Genomic DNA, 20,307 nt, shown 5'->3' with positions numbered 1-20,307 from the left:
GTTGAGGTGGTGTGTGGTATGGGTATGTGCTATATTTTGAGTTGACCCAGTGCAATCTCCCACAAAAGAAATGTGAATATTTGACCATTAGAAATTCATTACTTTGGATAACCTCTTTAGAAATACAAACACATCTAGGAAAATTAATGTATTGACTTCTTAAATACATGAACTTTCAAGTCAGATAGCCTGAGTTTGATTCCTAGCTGCACCACTTTTTAAGTATGTGGCCTTGGGAAAAATTACTTAAACTTTTTGAGTCTTGACTTCTCATGAGAAGTGGATGAAATAATAAATGTAAATATTAACAATTAATAGTGTTCATTATCTTCAAATTCATGCAAACTCTGATTACTGTCTTCCCAATAAATAGATGAGACAGATTTGGTCTAAATGAATGAGCCTTTTGTTAGGCAGAGACCTAAGACAGGATAATAATAATAATAGTAGAGCAAACAGTTAACACGGTCCTTATGTGCCAAGCAGTATTGTAAGCACTTTAAATACACTAACTCCTTTAATCCTTCAATAGCTCTATAAGGTATTCATATTACCCTATGCTACAGAGAAGGAAACTAAGGCACATGAAGGTTGAGTAACTTGCTTGAGGACACACAGGCAGAATACGGCATTGCCAGCTTTAAATTCAACCAGGCTGCCCCTGAGTCCACATTCTTCAGCATCACATCAGGCTGCCTCTGTTTTCTAGTGGGTGAGGACTGCAGCCTTCAGGGAAAGTTCTGTGGGGGCTGTGGGAAGTAGCAACAAATGCCTGCAGGCAAATGTCCTTCTGGATACCACCCAGCTTCAAAGGAATTGGCCCAAAATAGTGGACATGTTGGCTTTGAGGAGCCAGGGGAGATTTGGGAGGAAAGCACTGACAAGCCGAAACATTATTTCATCAGGAGAACTCGCTGTTCTTTTCTGGCTTTGAAACATCTTGAGACCCCTGTTTAGCCACCAGATAATCTTTAAGGTCCCTTCCAAAGCTGAGATGTTGTGAAAATTAAAAACTGTAGAACATCATTAAAGTAGACGTTGATTCATGTTAAGGGGCAAGGGTTGTGCTGGAAGACTTGTGGAATCAATCAGCATATTCTAAAATAAACAGAATATCATGAAAATAGCAAGAGTTCATGATTACAATGAGTCACCATATGCCAGTTCATCACAGTCACCACAGGCAAGAATTTACCTTAAAGAGTGAAGTTTGGCCAAAGAAATTAAACAAGATCGTTTGTAAGTTGCTAAGAGGAATTCTCTCCGTCAGTGATTTAGGCAAATATATGGCAGCCAAAATCCCTCCCACAGGGACATTGCCTAGGAAAATCTGTCAAGAAAAGCCAAAAAATGAAAATTGGAGTCTTCATTCATCATAGTGAAGTCTTGCCCACCTCCCATCCCAGTTCAGCCTCAGAATATCACTCAAAGGGCTGAAAGGTGGGAACTAGCTCCATAAGCTATGATATACTTTTCACACACACACACACACACACACACACGCACACACACACACACACACATATACAATCACAGGCCAAGACATGATCCTGGTACACATAGACATAGACACGAACACACATCATCTTTTCCTTTCTAAGCCTATTCCTGAGGTTCTCTCCCTCTGAGGTTCTCTCCCTTTGATCTCCTTTCACCTGGGTAATAATAGAGATGAGAGGGAAATGACAAATTAGGTCATTTGCCCTGATTATTAGAAATAAAGACCAGTCTTGGAAATCAGGATACCGTCCTCCATATGATAAAAGGAAAAAACAAAACAACAACAAAAAACACAATACAATGGTATTAGGCACTTTCCTCATAGTTTATGGAGCAATGTTTTGGTTAAAAAGTGAAGCGGTAAAGTGAGGCATTAGCGCTTAGCAATTCTGCTGCATGTCACAGCTATGGTTTGAATATGTCCCCCCAAAAGCATGTACTAGAAACTTAATCCCCAATGTGATAATAATGGGGGCTGGGGCACAATGGGATATGTTCAGGTCATGAAGGCTCCACCCTGTTGAATGGATCAATGCCAATTATAAAAGGGCTTGAGGCTGTGAGTTAAATCTTTTCTTCTCTCTCTCCCTCTCTTTGCACATCTGCCATTGGATGACACAGCAAGAAGGCTCTCACCGCAGATGGCCCCTTGATCTTCGACTTCCCAGTCGTCAGAACTGTGAACCAATAAATTTCTCTTCATCAGAAATTACCCATTCTGTGGTATTCTGTTATAGCCGCACAAAATGGAATAAGACATTCACTATTCGAAGTATTTGCTGAGTTGATTGGTAATAGTATTTGACAAGTACTGGAACATTTTTGAGAGTCAAAAAGGCTTTGTTAATAATTACACTAAGTCCACAGCCATAAATCGGGACTCTCCCAGACAAAACAGGATATGTGGACACACTTACTTGCATTCTCCCATTTAATCTATCAACTCTGAGAGGTAAGTTGTATTATGGCAACAGGAAATGGCTTAGAAAGGTTAAGTGACTTGCTTAGGGTCACACAACTGAGATGTGGTTGAACAAAGATATATATGATTTTGGCCCACTTTTAAAATTTATCTGTTGCCTCTCAAGTTGCTATTATCTAGCTGGGTGTATAACGGGGGTTAAAAGTGAATAATATTTCTAAAAATGACTTGTAGTCTCAAAAGCCATATGGCTCTTTGCTAAGCAGAAATGAACTCTGCTGGGGCAGTCAAGTACCATGGAGAGGACATGATTTAGCTTCTACGTGTAAGCAATTTGGTACCAAGAATACAACCGGTGTTGTTTGTTTTGTCTCTCCACCAAGATTCATGATAGAAAACCCCATTGTAAACAAAATACACTGGGAATTCAACATCTGTTTCAGTATGGCTAAGTAGCTCCTAATAAACTCAACCTTCCTGCATGTAACAACAATACAAAGTAACAACGACTTGAAGGCACTGGAAAATTACCAGACAGTTTCTGGAGAAGAGTAAACACTTGGAAAAAGGTAACATCACAAGGTGGGGTACCCGTTTTTACAGCTTGCAGCCTGATGGCAGGCTGAAACTAATGCTGTGAAGGACATCTAAAACTTTGATTTTTTTTTTTTTTCTAAATTGCAGTCTTTGTGGAATGAAGAACCAGAAACAAAAGTCAGGGCAACCATAGCCACTGGGAGGTGATGGGGGTTGTGGGGGGACATCTGGAATGGAAAGCGGGATCCAAAATTCTGAGTATAAATTCTGCCCAAATATCTGCCTTACCTCTGGACCACATATGTACAGGACAGATTTCCATTAATAATGAAGGAAGTTAACTGAGATTTGAACTGCCAGTCAAGAGATGGTGTCTACAGTATAGACCAACCAAGTTAATTGCCTGTTATGACAAAAATCTATAATCTACAAAAGAATAGAGTAGAATCTAGAGTGTTCATATATAACATTTATAATACCCAGGACATAATCCAAAATTACTCAATATATGAAGAAAAAATGTGACCCATTTTTAAAAGACAATCAATGGAGTTAAACCTTGAGATGATCCAGATATTAGAATTAGCAGACAAGGATTTTAAAGCAGCTAGGATAACTATGCTGAGGTATTTAAAATAAAATATGTTTGCAATTAATGGAGAGAGGAAATAATAGCAAAAAAAAATATGGAAACATACAAAATAGAAATTCTAAACTTTAAGCATAATATTGGAATTTTTAAAAAAGTAAATTTTATTGTTTGTATTTAAGGTATATAACATGATATTATGGGATACATATAGAGAGTAAAAAGGTTACTATAGTAAAGCAAATTAACATATCCATGATCTCACATAGTTACCTCTTTTTTTGTTGTTTTTATGGCAAGAGTAGCTAAAATCTATTCATTTAGCATGAATTCCAAAAACAGTACAATTTTTAAAATTGCACAGGATGGGTCCAATAGTAACACAAAAACAACAGATGTCTGCAAATTTAAAGGTAGATCAGCAGAAATGATCCCTTTAGAAGAATAGATAGTGAAATAATTAAAAACATGAACAGTCTCAGGGATATGTGGGGAAGTATCAAAAGGTCTTACATACAAGTAATTGGAGTCTCAAAAGAAGAGGAAAGAGAAAATGGTGAGGAAACAGTATTTGAAGGAATAACAGTGAAAATTTCCCCAAATTCAGTAAAAGGTATAAATTTACATATTCAAGAAGCTCAGCAAATCCTTGGCACGATAAGAACAAAGAAAAAAAATGCCCAGGCATATAATAGTCAAACTGCAGAATATCAAAGAAAATATTTTAAAAAGCCAGAGAAAATTTACACATTATATACAGAAAAACAAGAACTCAAATGATTACTGATTTCTCTTCAGAAAACATGGAGGCCAGAAGAGAGTGAAATGATATCTTTAAAATGGTGGGGACTGGGGGAAGGACTTGCCAATCCTGAATCCTATAGCAAACAAAAATATCCTTCAAGCATAAAGATAAAATAAAGACATTTTCAGATAAATTAAAAACTAAGAAAATTTATCATCATCAGACCTGCATTACAATAAATCCTAAGTGAATATTTTTTGAGCTGAAGGGAAATGATACCAAATAGAACTCTAACCTTCAGGAAGGAATGAAGAGCATCAAAAATAATACATATCTAAGTAAATGTAAAAAACCATTTTTTCTCTCAATTTTTTAAAATAACATAGGACTTTTTAAAGTAATGACTATAACATTGTCTTGTGAAGTTTATAATCTTTTTGTGTAAAATGTGTGTGTGACAATTATAGCATAAAAAACAGGGGGCATAAATTGATACGTCTAGTTTAAAGTTTCTACATTTTACATGAAGCAGTACAATATTAACTCTAAGTAGACTGTAAAAAATATACAAGTGTATATTATAATCTCTAGAGCAACCATTAAGAAAAAAATGTAGGCCAGGCATGGTGGCTCACGCCTGTAATCCCAGCACTTTGGGAGGCCGAGGCAGGTGGATCACTTCACGTCTGGAGTTTGAAACCAGCCTGATCAACATGGTGAAACCCTGTCTCTACTTAAAAAAAAAAAAGCCGTGCGTGGTGGCACATGCCTGTAGTCCCCTCTACTCTGGAGGCTGAGGCACAAGAATCACTTGAACCCAGGAGGCGGAGGTTGCACTGAGCCCAGATCGTGCCACTGCACTCCAGCCTGGGTAACAGAGGGAGACTCCAAAAAGAAAGGAAAGGAAGGGAGAAAGGAAGGAAGGAAGGAAGGAAGGAAGGAAGGAAGGAAGGAAGGAGAAAGAAAGAAAAAGAAAGAAAGAAGGAAAGAAAGAAAGAGAAAGAAAGAAAGAAGGAAAGAAAGAAAGAAAGAAAGAAAGAAAGAAAGAAAGAAAGAAAGAAAGAAAGAAAGAAAGAAAGAAAGAAAGGCAAATATATACAATTAAAGAGTCGGTAAACAATTAAAATTCAACTATAATAAATGTTAAAATAAAGCAAGAGACAACAGGAAAGAAAGAACAGAGGAACAAAAGCCAGAGGGATAGACAGAAATTAAAATAAAATGATAGTTCAAATCTAACCACATAAATAATTACATTAAATGTTAAAAAAACTACACGCTCCAATTAAAAGTCAGATATTATCAGGATGGATAAAAAATGAAACACAAACTATATGCTATCTACAAGAGGTACACTTTAAATATAAAGACAGCTAGAAAGCAAATGAATATAAAATATACATTTGTACCTTTTAGAGTAACCATAAGAAGGCTTGGATGACTTGGTTTTTTATATTGAAATCAGATAAAATAATTTCAAGACAGTATTATGAAAGATAAAGAGGGATATTTAATAATGATAAATAGGTTTGGGGGTAGGATTAGTATTAGAAAGACAAACCAACACAAATGTATATGTGCTTAATAAAAGAGCCCCAAAATAAACAAAGCAAAACTTCAAAGGAATAAATGGAGAAATAGACAGTTGCACAAAATTAGAGATTTTAACACCCTTTTCAACTAGAGAACAACTAGGATAAAACAAAGATGATTGGAACAACACTGCTGGCACCTTGACCTATATCCAACAACTGTAGAATGCATATATATTTTTTAATTCCATGTGAAACATTCACCAAAATAAATCACACACTGGGATACAAAATAAGTGCTCTGAATCAGTGTCCAATATATGGTACTGTTTTTCCCATAGCCAGGATTCACAGTTCCAGGACTCAAGAGTTGGAAGTGGAAGTGACACTACTCACCATGAACCCTAATGATCCACTAGCAAAATTTTTGCTTCCTATTCCCACAATATTACATTCGGCTGGCCTAGAGGTCTTACTTCCCGAGGGAGGAATGCTGCCACCAGGAGACACAACATCGATCCCCTTAAACTGGAAGTTAAGATTGCCACCTGGACACTTTGGGCTCCTCCTACTTTTAAGTCAATAGGCTAAGAAGGGCGTTACAGTGTTGGCTGGGGTGATTGACTCGGACTATCAAGATGAAATCAGTCTCCTACTCCACAACGGAGGTAAGGTACGCATGGAATACAGGAGATCCATTAGGGCATCTCTTAGAGTTACCATGCCCTGTGATTAAGGTCAATGGGAAACTACAACAGCCCAACCAGGCAGGACTACAAATGGCCCAGACTTTTCAAGAATGAAGGCTTGCGTCACTCCACCAGGAAAAAAACCACGACCTGCGGAGGTGCTTGCTGAAGGCAAAGGGAATACAGAATGGGTAGCAGAAGAAGGTAGTCATCAATACCAGCTATGACCACGTGATCAGCTACAGAAACAGAGACTGTAATTGTCATGAGTATTTCCTCCTTCTTTTGTTAAAAACATGTTTGTGCATGTATACACTTGTACTAAGAAAATGTCTTCATTTTATTTCTTTTTTCCTTTATCATGTGACATAGGATTTACTGACTTCATATCAGCATTTAAGTATTGTTAATTTTATGTAATAGTATTTGTGTTGGGGATTTGTGCATTTCCAGTTGTACAAAGGATAGTTGTATTCTGTTAAACATAATTATGACCTTATTATTGTCTTTATTTGAAGAGTATATATGATCTCAGGAGATGTGTATGGGTTCAACTTGGAAAGGGATGGATTTGTGATGGTTAATACTGAGTGTCAACTTGATTGGATTGAAGGATACAAAGGATTGATCCTGGGTGTGTCTGTGGGGGTGTTGCCAAAGGAGATTAACATTTGAGTCAGTGGGCTGGGAAAGGCAGACCCACCATTAATTGGGTGGGCACCATCTAATCAGCTTCCAGCAAATGTAAAGCAGGCAGAAAAACGTGAAAAGGAGAGACTGGCTTAGCCTCCCAGCCTACATCTTTCTCCTGTGCTAGACGCTTCCTGCCTTTGAACATCAGACTCCAAATTCTTCAATTTTGAGACTCGGACTGACTCTCCTTGCTCCTCAAGCTTGCAGACAGCCTATTGTGGGACCTTATGATCATGTAAGTTAATACTCAGTAAACTCATATATATATGTGTGTGTGTGTGTGTATTTACATATATATATACACACACACACACATATATCCTACTAGTGCTGTCCCTCTAGATAACTCTGACTAATACAATAAGCTTCAACCAATGTAAATGGATTGAAATTATACTAAGTATATTCTGTGACCAAAATGGAATAAACAAGAAATCAATAACAATAAGATATCTTAGGCTGGGTGGGGTGGCTCATGCTTGCCATCCTAACACTTTGAGAAGTTGAGTTTGAGACCAGCCTGGGCAACATGGAGAGATCTCATCTCTACAAATAATTTTTTTAAAAGTAGCCAGGTGTGGTGACATGCACCTGTGGTCCCAGCTACTCGGGAGGCTGAGGTGGGAGGATCACCTGAGCCCAGGAGGCTGAGGCTACAGTGAGTCGTGATTATGCCACTGTGCTCCAGCCTAGGTGACAGAGTGAGACTTTGTCTCAAAAAATAATAATACAATATCTTAGATAGCTCCAAATACTTGTAATTGAAATAATACACTCCTAAATAATCCACGGACTAAAGAAAAAAATAGAAAATATTTTGAACTGACATAATAAAAATACAACATATAAAAATTTGTGAACTACAGCTAAAGCAGTGCTTAGAAAGATATTTACAGCTTTTTAGGATTATGTTACAAAAGAAGAAAGGTCTAAAATGAATGATCTACAGATCCACATTAAGAAGCTAGATAGGCCAGGAGTTGTAGCTCACACCTGTAACCCCAGCACTTTGGGAGGCTGAGGCAGGAGGATTGCTTGAAGCTAGAAGTTCGAGACCACAGCAGACAACAAAGAAAGACCCTGTCTTTACAAAATAAAAAAATCTAAAAATTAGCCGGGTGCGGTGGTATGTGCCTGTAGTCCCAGTTACTGGGGAGGCTGAGGTGGGAGGATTGCTTGAGTACAGAAGTTGAAAGTTGCTGTGAGCTATGGTCACACCACTGTACTCCAGCCTGGGTGACAGAGAGATTTCATTAAAAAGAAGAGGAAGAAGAGGAAGAAGAAGAAGCAGAAGAAGAAGAGGAAGAAGCAGAAGAAGCAGAAGAAGAAGAAGGAGAAGAAGGAGAAGAAGGAGAAGAAGGAGAAGAAGGAGAAGGAGAAGAGGAAGAAGGAGAAGAAGGAGAAGAAGGAGAAGAAGGAGAAGGAGAAGAGAAGAAGGAGAAGGAGAAGAGGAAGAAGGAGAAGAAGAAGAAGAAGAAGAAGCAGCAGCAGCAGGAGGAGGAGGAGGAGAAGAAGAAGGAGAAACAGCAGCAGCAGCTATGTAAAGAAGATAAAAATAAAGCCAAAGTAAGTATAAGAAAGGAAGTAATAAATATAAAATCAGATATCAAAAAGTAGAAAACAAGTAATAGGGAAAATTAACAAGGCCAAAAGTTGTTTAAAAGGATCAACAAAATGGAAAAATCCCTATGCTATCAAAAATAAAGGAACAAAAAAAGAAATTACCAACATCAGAAATGAAAGAAGGTTTATTACTATAAATCAGAGGTTGACAAATGAACCAGCAAGCCAAATCCTTCCTAAGGCTTGTTTTCGTATTGCTCTGAGCTAAGAATAGATTTTACATGCCATTTTTAGGTTTTGTTGTTGTTGTTGTTGTTGTTAATAGCTTTATTGAGACTTTACTCACATACCATATACTTTATCCATTTAATGTATACAGTTCATTGACTTTCATCACATTCAGAGTTGTGCAACTATCACTACAATCAATTTTAGACTATTTCCATCACTTCAAAAAGAACCCCTGTATGAATGGATGAACAAAATGTGGTAAATACATACAATGGAACATTATTCAGCCTTAAAAAATTAGCAAATTCTAACATGCTACAACATAGATGAACCCTGAAGACATTTTGCAAAGTGAAAAAAGCCAGTCACAAAGAACAAATATTGTATGATTCCATATACATGAGGTACCTAGAGTAGTCAAAATCACACGATCTGGAAGAATTGTGGTTGTCAAGGGCTAGGAGAGGGACGAATGGGGACTTGTTATTCAATGGGTCAGCTACTGGGGAGGCTGACCTCCCTAGTAGTTTTGGGAAGACGAGCAATGTTCTGCAGACATAAGATGGTGACAGTTGCACAACATACATTTCATTTTTAAAAGGTTGCACAAAGAAAGAAGCAGAGGGAGAGGAGAGAACGAGAGGGAAGGAAAAGAGAGGAAAGCAAGGGAAGGAGAGGAGAGGAGAAGAGAGGGATGGAGAGGAGAGGAGAAGAGAGAGAGCGAGAAGAGAGGAGAAGAGAGGGAAGGAGAAGACAGGAGAAGGGAAAGAAGAAGAGAGGAGAAGAGAAAGAAGGAGAGGAGAGGGCAGGAAGCGAGAGGAACGGAGAGCAGAACAAAAACAAAAATATAAGAACATTCAACAGACAGAGACCACCTGTGGCTTGCAAAGCCTAAAATATTTATTATCTGCCCTTTACAGAAAGTTTGCTGACTCCTGCTATAAATCCTACAGACGTTAAAAAAAAAAGGAAAATATCATAAATTATTGCCAATAAGCTTGACAAGTTAGATGAAATAAACTCTTAGAAAAATACAACTCTGCAAGAAAAATACAACTATCCAAAAACTGACACAAGATTAATCAGAAAATCTGAATGGCTCTCTATCCACTAAATAAATCTAGTTTGACATCAAAAAACTTCCCACAAAGAAATTTCAGACCCAGAGCGTTTCCTAGTGAACCCTATCAAGCATTTAATGAAATGATAGCAATGTTACACAAACTCTTTCTGAAAGTAGAAGAGGGACCATTTCCCTACTCACTTTTAGAATGTTGCCAAAATCTTTCTAAAGCCTGACTAATAAATCACAAAAAAAGAAAATTTCAGACCAATACTCTTCATGAATGTAAGGGCAAAAATACTTCACAAAACATAAGATAAACACTTAGAAAATAGCAATACACAAACATGATGATACATCATGACCAGTAGGGTTTCTTCCAGGAATGCAAGATTGGCTTAACATTTTAAAATCAATATAATTTACCATATTAAGAGAATAAAGAGGAAAGCCAAATGATTACTTCGAGAGATACAGAAAAAGCTTTTGACAAAATTCAACAACAATTTGTGATAAATTTTTTCAGGAAACCAGGAGTAGTAGTAACTGCCTCAATCAAATAAAGAACATCTTTTTAAAAAACAAAACAAAAACATGGGTAACATCGCAGTAATGGAAAAACAGTGAATACTTTTCTCCTAATATTAAAAATAAGACAAGGATGCCCACTTTAACCACTTCTATTCAACATTTTGTTGGAAGTACTAAACATCAGAATAGGCCCCCAGAAAGAAATAAAAGGAATAAAGATCAGTAAAGAATACATAAAACTCTCTATTGTCAGATGATGTTGGCTCACATGGAAAGTTCTAAGGAATCTCTAAAACAATTATTAGCAGCAATAAGTGAATTTAGCAAGTGCGTAAGAAACAAAATGTGTGTATATATATTATAGCATATAATATAAATAATATTTCATATGTAATCAATTCCATTTTTATATACTAACGGCAAATGATTGGAATATCTAGTTTTAAAACTATTCCATTTTCAACAGTATCAAAAAACAAAATACTTAGGAATAAATTTATCAAAAGACATGCAATATCTCCCTACCTAAACTACAAAACATTGCTGAGAGAAATGTAACTAGAACTAAATAAATGTTCCTAGATTAGAAGACTCGATATTAGTAAGAAACAAATTCTCCCCAAATTGACCAATAACTTCAACTCAATCCAAATCATAATCTCAGCAAGCTTTTTATATAAATTGATCAGCAGATTCAAAAATTTATATGGACATGCAAAAGGCTTAGAATAACCAAAGCAATCTTGAAAAGCAACAATGTTGAAGTATTTATATTACCTGACTTCAACACTTTAGGAGCCAAGACGACCTGGTAATAATATAAGAGTTAAAACAAAACAAAACAAAACAGAACAGAATAGGAAAGCCCAGAAATAGCCTTACATTTACACAACTATTTGATTTTTCGTCAAAGGTACCAAAGCAAGCCAATGGGGAAGGAAAAGTCTTTTCAATAAATGGTGCTGGAAATACTGGATATCTACGTAAAACAAAATGATCCTCAACTCCTACCTCACAGAATACATAAATCAATTAATTGAGTTTTAAACATGAAAGCTAAAATCATAAAGCTTTTAAAGAAAAGCATAAGAGAATGTTTTCATGGCTTCCTGATAGACAAAAGTATCCTAGACAAGTCATATATGGTTATTCATAAAAGAAAACAGAAGTATAAATTAGACTTCATGAAAATTAAAAACTTTTGGTGAGCACAATGGCACACACCTGTAATCCCAGCACTTTGGTAGGCCAAGGTGGGAGGATTGCCTGAGCCCAGGAGTTCGAGACCAGCCTGGGCAACGAAGCCCCATCTCTACAAAAAATCAAAAAATTAGTCAGGCATGGTGGTGCATGCCTGTGATCCCAGCTACATGTGAGGCTGAGGCAGGAGGATTGCTTGAGCCCAGGAGGTCAAGGCTGCAGTGATCTGTGTTCAAGCCACAGCATTCCAGCCTGGGTAAAAGAGTGAGACCCACTCTCATACAACAACAACAACAAAAAAAAAAAAAAAAAAAAAAAAAAGAAAGAAAGAAAAAAGAAAGAAAGAAAGAAAGAAAAAAGAAAATAAGGAAGTGAAAAACTGCTCATCAAAATACATTATTAAGACAATACATAGGCAAGCCATAAGGAAAACATTTTCAAAACATACATCTGATAAACTGCTTGTATCCAGAATGTGTAAAGAACACTTACAACTCAGTAACAAGAGGGATGCCCACTTTTACCATTTCTATTCAATATAGTACTGGAAGTCCTAGTCATAGCAATCAGACACGAGTAAGAAATAAAGGGCATCCAAATTGGAAAAGAGGAAGTCAAGTTGTTGCCATTCACCAATGATGTGAATGTATACCTAGAAAACCATAACAACTCATTCAAAAAGCTCCTATATCTGATAAATGAATTCAGTAAAGTCTCAGGTTACAAAATCAATGTACACAAATCAGCAGCACTGCTATACACCAACAGCAACTAAGCTGAGAATCAAATAAAGAGCTCAATCTTTTTTACAACAGCTGCAAAATAACTAAAATAAAATACCCAGGAATATACTTAATCAAGGAGGTGAAAGATTTCTACAAGGAAAACTACAAAACACTGTTTAAAGAAATCATAGATGACACAAACAAATGGAAACACATCCCTTGCTCATGATGGAAAGAATCAATACTGTGAAAATGACCATACTGCCAAAAACAATCTATAGATAATACAGTTCCCACCAAAATACCATCATCATTCTTACGGAACTAGAAAAAAATTCTAAAGTTCATATGGAATCAAAAAAGGCCCACATAGCCAAAGCAATTCAAAGCAAAAAGAACAAATCTGGAGGCATCGTATTACCCAACTTCAAATTATACTACAAGGCTATAGTTACCAAAACAGCATGGTACTGGTATAAAAATAGGTACGTAGGCCGGGCGCGGTGGCTCAAGCCTGTAATCCCAGCACTTTGGGAGGCTGAGATGGGTGGATCACGAGGTCAGGAGATCGAGAACATCCTGGCTAACACGGTGAAACCCCATCTCTACTAAAAAAATACAAAAAACTAGCCAGGTGTGGTGGCGGGCACCTGTAGTCCCAGCTACTCGGGAGGCTGAGGCAGGAGAATAGTGTAAACCCGGGAGGCAGAGCTTGCAGTGAGCTGAGATCCGGCCACTGCACTCCAGCCTGGGCGACAGAGCGAGATTCCATCTCAAAAAAAAAAAAAAAAAAAAGGTACATAGACCAATATAACATAATAGAAAACCCAGAAATAAAGCCAAATACTTACAGCTAACTGATCTTTGACAAAGCAAGTGAAAACATAAAGTGGAGAAGGGACACCCTGTTCCACAAATGGTGCTGGGATAATTGGTAAGCCACACGGAGAAAAATGAAACTGGATCCCCATCCCTCGCATTATACAAATATCTACACAAGATGGATCAGTCTTAAATCTAAGACCTGAAACCATAAAAATTGTAGAAGATAACATCAGAAAAAAACCCTTCTGAACATTGGCCTAGGCAAAGAATTCATGACTAAGACCCCAAAAGCAAATGCACAAACAGAAACAAATAAAAGGGATCAAATTAAACTGAAAAGCTTCTGCACAACAAAAGAAATAATCAGCAGAGTCAACGGGCCATCCACAGAGTGGGAGAAAACATTTGCAAACTATGCATCCAACAAAGGACTAGTATCCAGAATCTACAAGGAACTCAAACAAATCAGCAAGAAAAAATCAAATGATCCTATCAAAAAGTGGGCAAAGGACATACATAGACAATTCTCAAAAGAAGATAGACCAACACCCAACAAACATATGAAAAAATATTCAACATCACTAATCATCAGGGAAATGTAAATTAAAACCACCATGAGATACCACCTTACTCCTGCAAGAATGGCCATAATTAAAAAGTCAATAAACAATAGATGTTGGCGTGGATGTGGTGAAAAGGAAACATTTTTATACAGCTGGTGGAAATGTAAATTAATGCAACCACTGTGGAAGACAGTACGGAGATTCCTTAAAGAACTAAACTTAGAACTACTATTCCATCTAGCAATCCCACTACTGGGTATCTACCCAAAGGAAAAGAAGTCATTATATGAAAAAGGCACATGCACACACATGTTTAAAGCACACAATTCACAGTTGCAAAGATATGGAACCAACCTAAGTGTCCATCAACCAAACAAGTGGGTAAAGAAAATGTGGTATATATACACCATGGAATACTACTCAGCCGTAAAAAGGAATGAAATCATGTCTTTTGCAGTAACTTGGATGGAACTAGAGGCCGTTATTCTAAGTGAAGTAACTCAGGAATGGAAAACCAAATATCATATGTTCTCACTTATAAATAGGAGCTAAGCTATGGGGACACAAAGGCATAAGAATGATATAATGGACTTTGGGGACTCAAGGGAAAGGGTGGTAGAGGGTGAAGGATAAAAGACTGCATATTGGGCACGGAGTGTACACTGCTGAGGTGATGAGTTCACTAAAAATCTCAGAAATCACTACTAAACAACTTATCCATGTAACCCCAAACCACCTGTATCCCAAAAACTATTGCAATAAAAAAAGAAAACTACCCAATTTAAAAATGGGCAAAAGATTTTAACAGATATTTCACCAAAGACATACAAATAACCAATATGAACAGGGAAAATTACTCCACATCATTTGCCACTCTAGAAAACACTATGACAGTTTCTACTACATTTAAACATATACCTACAGGCTGGGTGAGGTGGCTCATGCCTGTAATCCTAGCACTTTGGGAGGACAAAGTGGGTGGATAACTTGAGGCCAGCAGTTTGAGACTAGCCTGGCCAGCATGGCTAAACCCCGTCTCTACTAAAAATACAAAAATTAGCTGGACAAGGTGGCAAGTGCCTGTAATCCCAGCTACATGGGAGGCTGAGGTGGGAGAATCGCTTGAATCTGGGAGGCAGAGGTTGCAGTGAGCAGAGATAGTGCCACTGCAATCCAGCCTGGGCAGCAGCGTGAGACTCCATCTCAAAAAATAAAAAAAAAATAAATAAATAATAAACATATACCTATGAGCCAGCAATTCCATTCCTAGGTGTTTATCCAAGACATACAAAAACATATGATCACATAAAAACTTATACACAAAGGTTCATAGCAGGATTATTCATAATAGCCAAACTGGAAACAATCCAAATGTCCATCAAGAGGAGAATAGACAAGGAATCTGTTGTACACCCATGCGTTCGAATATTATTCAGCAATAAAAAGGAACAAACTACTGAAACAAAAGGATGACTAAAAAAATTATGCTACATGAAAGAAGCCTTATACAAGACAGTACATATTATAAGATTTCATTTATATAGTGTTGTAGAACAGGAAAAACTATGTCAGAAAAATATAAGAACAGTGATTGCCGCTTCAGGTAGTAGTTTCAGAGCTTCACTTGGAAAGGGCACAAAGGGGTTTTCAGAGGTGATAGTAATATTCTATATCATTTTTAAAAATATAGACTCTCGCTCTGTTGCCTAGGCTGAAATGCAGTGGTGTAGTCATGGCTCACTGCATCCTTGATCTTCTGGTCTCAAGCGATCCTCCCACCTAAGCCTCTCATGTAGCTGGACCCCAGGTACATAATACCATGCCTGGCTAATTTTTTAGTTTTTTGTAGAGATGGGGTTTCACTATATTGCCCAGGCTGGTCTCAAACTCCTGGGTTCAAGTGATCCTCCCACATTGACCTCCCAAAGTGCTGGGATTACAGGAGTGGCACTGCACCTGGCCAACATTCTATATCTTAATAGGGGTTTGGATTACACAGATGTATGCATTTGTCAAAATTCAGAGGGTGTATACTTAGGATTTGTTCATTTTCTTATATGTACACTTTATTACTTTTTTAATTGTAAAAAAAAAAAAATCTAACCTCTGAAATTGTTTTGAGTAGGGTTGGCAGCCTATAACATGCCAAAGGCTAAGGTAGTATCATATGGTGGAAAGGGCCCAGGCTTTAAAGCCAGACAGGCATAGGTTTCAATCCTGGCTTAACCATTAGGCTATGTGTTCTTGGGCAAATTACTTCTCTGTTTCCTTATCTGCACAAAGGAGGTGGTAGCACAATGTCCAACATATAATGTGTTCCTTAAATGGTGGCCAATAATAAACTGACATTTGAGGTAATTTGGGGTCACAGGGCCAAAGGTGGTATCACTGCACAATTCCCAGACACCACTTCAACCAAAGTGTTAGCCTACTAAAGATTATATATGAATCTTACCTGGGATGTCTGTATTTCCATAAGGTCCCCTGAAGATTAAAACCTTAACAGAGTGCCCTCTCTCTCTCCCAAGGAGTAAATGAATGAAGACTTGAAACAGTGCTTGGCTGATTGGCTCTCAGTTCCCTGAGCTGCACTCACCTCAGGGTCTGTGCCTTCTTCATAGGAGTGAATGCTGAAGGCCATGCCATCAAACGTGTGGTCCACCCGCAGCACAGCCAAAGCCAGCCCGGCCACTGTCAGATTTGCTATCTGCCCAGAAAACTCCATCTTGTGACCAGTACGCTCAATTATCCTCAGAATTCTGCAAGAAACCACAGATGGAGAAGAGCATCCTACCCTTTAAAAGTAAAAAACCCATCCTCCTTGCAAGATTTCCTCATTGCAAGACTTTTCTTTGAGTTTTAATCGCTATCTTTATATCATTTAGGAATTATTAAATAAGAGCATTGGCTTTGGAATCAGACAAGTTGACATCTAAATCTTAGTTCCTCTAATTTCTAACTGTGTGGACAGATAAAATAATCTCACTTAGCTTCAGTTTCCTCACCTGCAAAGTTAGAATTAATATTACAATCATCTCAAAAGATTGTTGTGAAAATTAATGAAATTGTTACATGTAAGCCAGACCCTGCAGGGCCTCGTGGGACTTTATAAGAAGTTTGGATTTTATTCAACGTGTAATGGAAAGCCACCTAGTGGTTTTAAAAGCAAAGTAAGGACATGATCTGATACATACATTAAAAGATTACTCTGGGTGCTATGTAGAAGATGACCCATAGAGGGTCAAGAATGGAGGCAGAGAGACCATTTAGGAGGTTATTATAGACAGTCTGGTGAGAGAAATGGGACTAGGAATAGGGTGGTGGTGGCGGAGATGGAGAGAAGTAAATGAATTCCACCGGAATATTTAAGGGATTTAAAAAATAGATGTACAGTGACAAATACAAGAGTTGGTTATTAATTGGGTGTGAGTTAGAGGGAGGTAACTAGTACTATTCTCAAGTTTTCCACTTCAGCACTGGTTGGATACATTTTATAGACATTAAGAACACTGAGGGAGCGCAAAAGTTGGGGGAATGGACTGGGGGTTTGGTTTGGGGTAACTGTTGACTTGAAAACTTGTTGTCACTAAGATTCAATTAGAATTCGAATACATCCTTTCACAACGAACGTTCGAGTAAAGTGACCCCATTGCATTGTACTAACTGAGCTACTGAGCTTTCAATGTGTAACTACCTGACTTTTAAAATCTATGATGACTGTATGCCAATAAATTGATAATATATACAGTCGTCCGTTCGTATCCTTGAGGGATCTGTTCCGGGACTCCCATGGATACAAAAATCCACAGATGCTCAAGTCCCTGATATAAAAAAAGGGTCGTATTTTCGTATAGCCTATGCACATCATTGTATATTTTAAATTATCTCTAGATTACTTATAATGCCTAATATAATGTAAATGCTATGTAAATAGTTGTTATGCTGTATTGTTTAGGGAATGATGACGAGAAAAAATTCATACTTATTCAGTATCGACACAAGATTTTTTTAAGGATATTTTCAATCTGTGGTGGTTTGAATTCACAAATGCAGAACGCACAGATACGGAGGGCTGACTGTATTTTAAATTTTTTAAAAATAATGTCTTTCACCAAAGTATTAGTACTTACTCATTGCTTACTTCATGCAGATCAGAGGCTGAATTGTTTTGCTTTTCCAAAACAACGTTGATTATTTGTAATACAATATGGGTTAGGTTCATACTTATCTCATCACATTGTGAAATATCTGATATTTTAGAAACAATAATCTTTGTCTCTTCTTTATCCAGGACTGGGGATTCATTTATCAAATTTAAAATATGCTCTGCAACATCCTGAGCATTCTCTGGGGAAAGAAAGTTGAGACATAAAAGCTTCATGACTTAGTCTTCTGCCATTCTGGTGTGCTTCCTTCCCTTTAAAGAGTAAAGAGGGTGAGATGAGAATACCTGCCAAGGTAACATGTTTACAGAAGGAAAATATTGGCCCTTTGTTTCTACAATAGGTGTAGTCCCAGAAAGTAGAACATAACTCACGTTTTTATTCATTAAAAAGTTTTCATTCATTAAATCATTTTTCATACGCACCAGGGAAATCGTTTTGTCCCTGAAGAATTATCTTGACATTTGATTCTCATTAAATTGAGACTTTTGAGTATTGGATTGTGTTAAGTAGATCCCACCTTATACTCAAATATCAGCAAACACTCAGTCTATGTTTTCATAACTAAGGGTGATGGTTACATTTTCCTGTCAAGAACCATCAAACCACAGGAAAAAAAAAAGCAAATATGGACTATGTCATAATAAAAAGCAGTTAATTTAGATTTTCCAGAGAGTAAGAACAATAGATATGAACTCGCCCACTTTTTTCTTCACTTTTTATTATGGAAATTTGCAAGCATACACAAAAGTAGAAAGAATTGTATAATGAATCTCCATGTTCCTCATGAATAACCCAACTTCAACAAGTGTCAATGAATGGCTAATCTCATTTTCTCTACACTTCCACTCACCTTTTCCCCAACCCCATATTGTTTCAAAGCGAGTCCTGGATATGATATCATTTTATCCACACTTTAGTATGTATCTCTAAAATAAATGATTTTTACATGTCACAACGACAATAACAAATTAAATTTTAAAATTAGCAATAATATTCAAAATCATCAAATATCCTGTCAGTGCCCGAAAGTTCTTGTCTCATAAACGCTTCTTCTAAATAATTGTTTTGTTTGAATTATGACTCACTTTTAAAGTGAAGAGCTTTGTTAAACGAATACAGCACAAATTCGATTTTAGTTAAATATAACACAAATAAAGCTGAGCTTTCTTGTGGTGTCTTCCTAGCTTAAAGCACTCACATTCAAGTCCAGTAACCAAAATATAAAGGAAAATAATAAAAAATACAATTGGTTAAGAAAAATTCCCGAGAGAGCCAACACTCATAACACACTTAACCCAGGTTATATTACAAATAGTCTATTCTGTTTCAGAAAACAAAATAATTCAGCATAAAATTCATCCTCTCTCTTTCTGTCTGTATTTCTCTTCCTCTATCTCTTTCAATGACCTCCATAGTTATCAGTGTCTCCTCAAATCTCTCTCCTATCCCAAGTTCCCCACAACTTAACACCTTCAAAAGCCTACACAGGCTACTTTTTGCTTTCTCCTTTTCTTCTTTATTTTCTTTCTTTATTCTCTTTTTTTTCTGCAAACAACTTTCTGTTCTCATCAATGTAAATTCAGCAATCATAACTGAGATCCTCTCAATTCCTCCCCAACCATTACCCCAATTTGTCCAACAATGCCTCACATGGGAACTGAACTAGCAAAGACAGAGTTCTCCCTGAGGAGATGGGAGGCAGAAAGGAGATTAAACAAGGTTGTAATTGTTTCTGAATTAATATTTTGTCCCAGTTAACATCTATCTTCTGGTAAGTTAAAAAAGCTGAGAAAATATTAAGACTAGGCATGACAGAAAAAGATAGTGAGCTCATTCACGGGTCTTTCTACTGCTCTTATTAAATTGCTCAGACTTTGTTGAAAATGAAATAGCAAGAGCTGCCTAGTCATGATTCTTTGGGCTTCAGTGGTGCAATTTCACTTTCACGTAGTCCCTGCTGTGGCAGAATGAACGTAAACAGCAGGCCAATGGGAGACTAGCTATACTGTGGAAAGTAATTACAGACCTTTTCTCTGGAGTTGTATAGTTTTTAAGGAAAATTCAAGCTAAATTACACTCATCGTGTAAAAATTCCTGGTCCTCAAGCAAAAGTAATAAAGGGACTCCTTTATTTGTTGCAAAATAAATTGATCCTCATTCCTTGAAATACTGTTACAGTTAATCTGCCAGTAATTGCAACTTTCAAAATAATAATATCTGCTATTTACTGAGG

General features: G+C 37.1%; 1 protein-coding gene across 2 annotated transcripts in view; it reads right to left on the bottom strand.

The window, feature by feature from the left end:
- Window positions 1–20,307, bottom strand: part of ADGRG4 (adhesion G protein-coupled receptor G4) — a 120,928-nt gene that overhangs the window by 27,764 nt on the left and 72,857 nt on the right. For both annotated transcript variants that reach the window (XM_011994408.1, XM_011994409.1), the window contains 3 exons: window positions 18,039–18,255; window positions 16,505–16,667; window positions 1,196–1,330 (listed from right to left, as the gene is read on the bottom strand). In XM_011994408.1, coding sequence (XP_011849798.1) covers window positions 1,196–1,330; window positions 16,505–16,667; window positions 18,039–18,255 — 515 coding nt within the window. The remainder of the gene's footprint in view (window positions 1–1,195; window positions 1,331–16,504; window positions 16,668–18,038; window positions 18,256–20,307) is intronic.

The sequence above is a fragment of the Mandrillus leucophaeus genome, unplaced genomic scaffold (genome assembly GCF_000951045.1).
Source record: "Mandrillus leucophaeus isolate KB7577 unplaced genomic scaffold, Mleu.le_1.0 Scaffold456, whole genome shotgun sequence".
NCBI lineage: Eukaryota > Metazoa > Chordata > Mammalia > Primates > Cercopithecidae > Mandrillus > Mandrillus leucophaeus.
The sequence above is the reverse complement of the archived record's forward strand: the minus strand, read 5'-3'. Positions and strand labels throughout refer to the sequence as shown.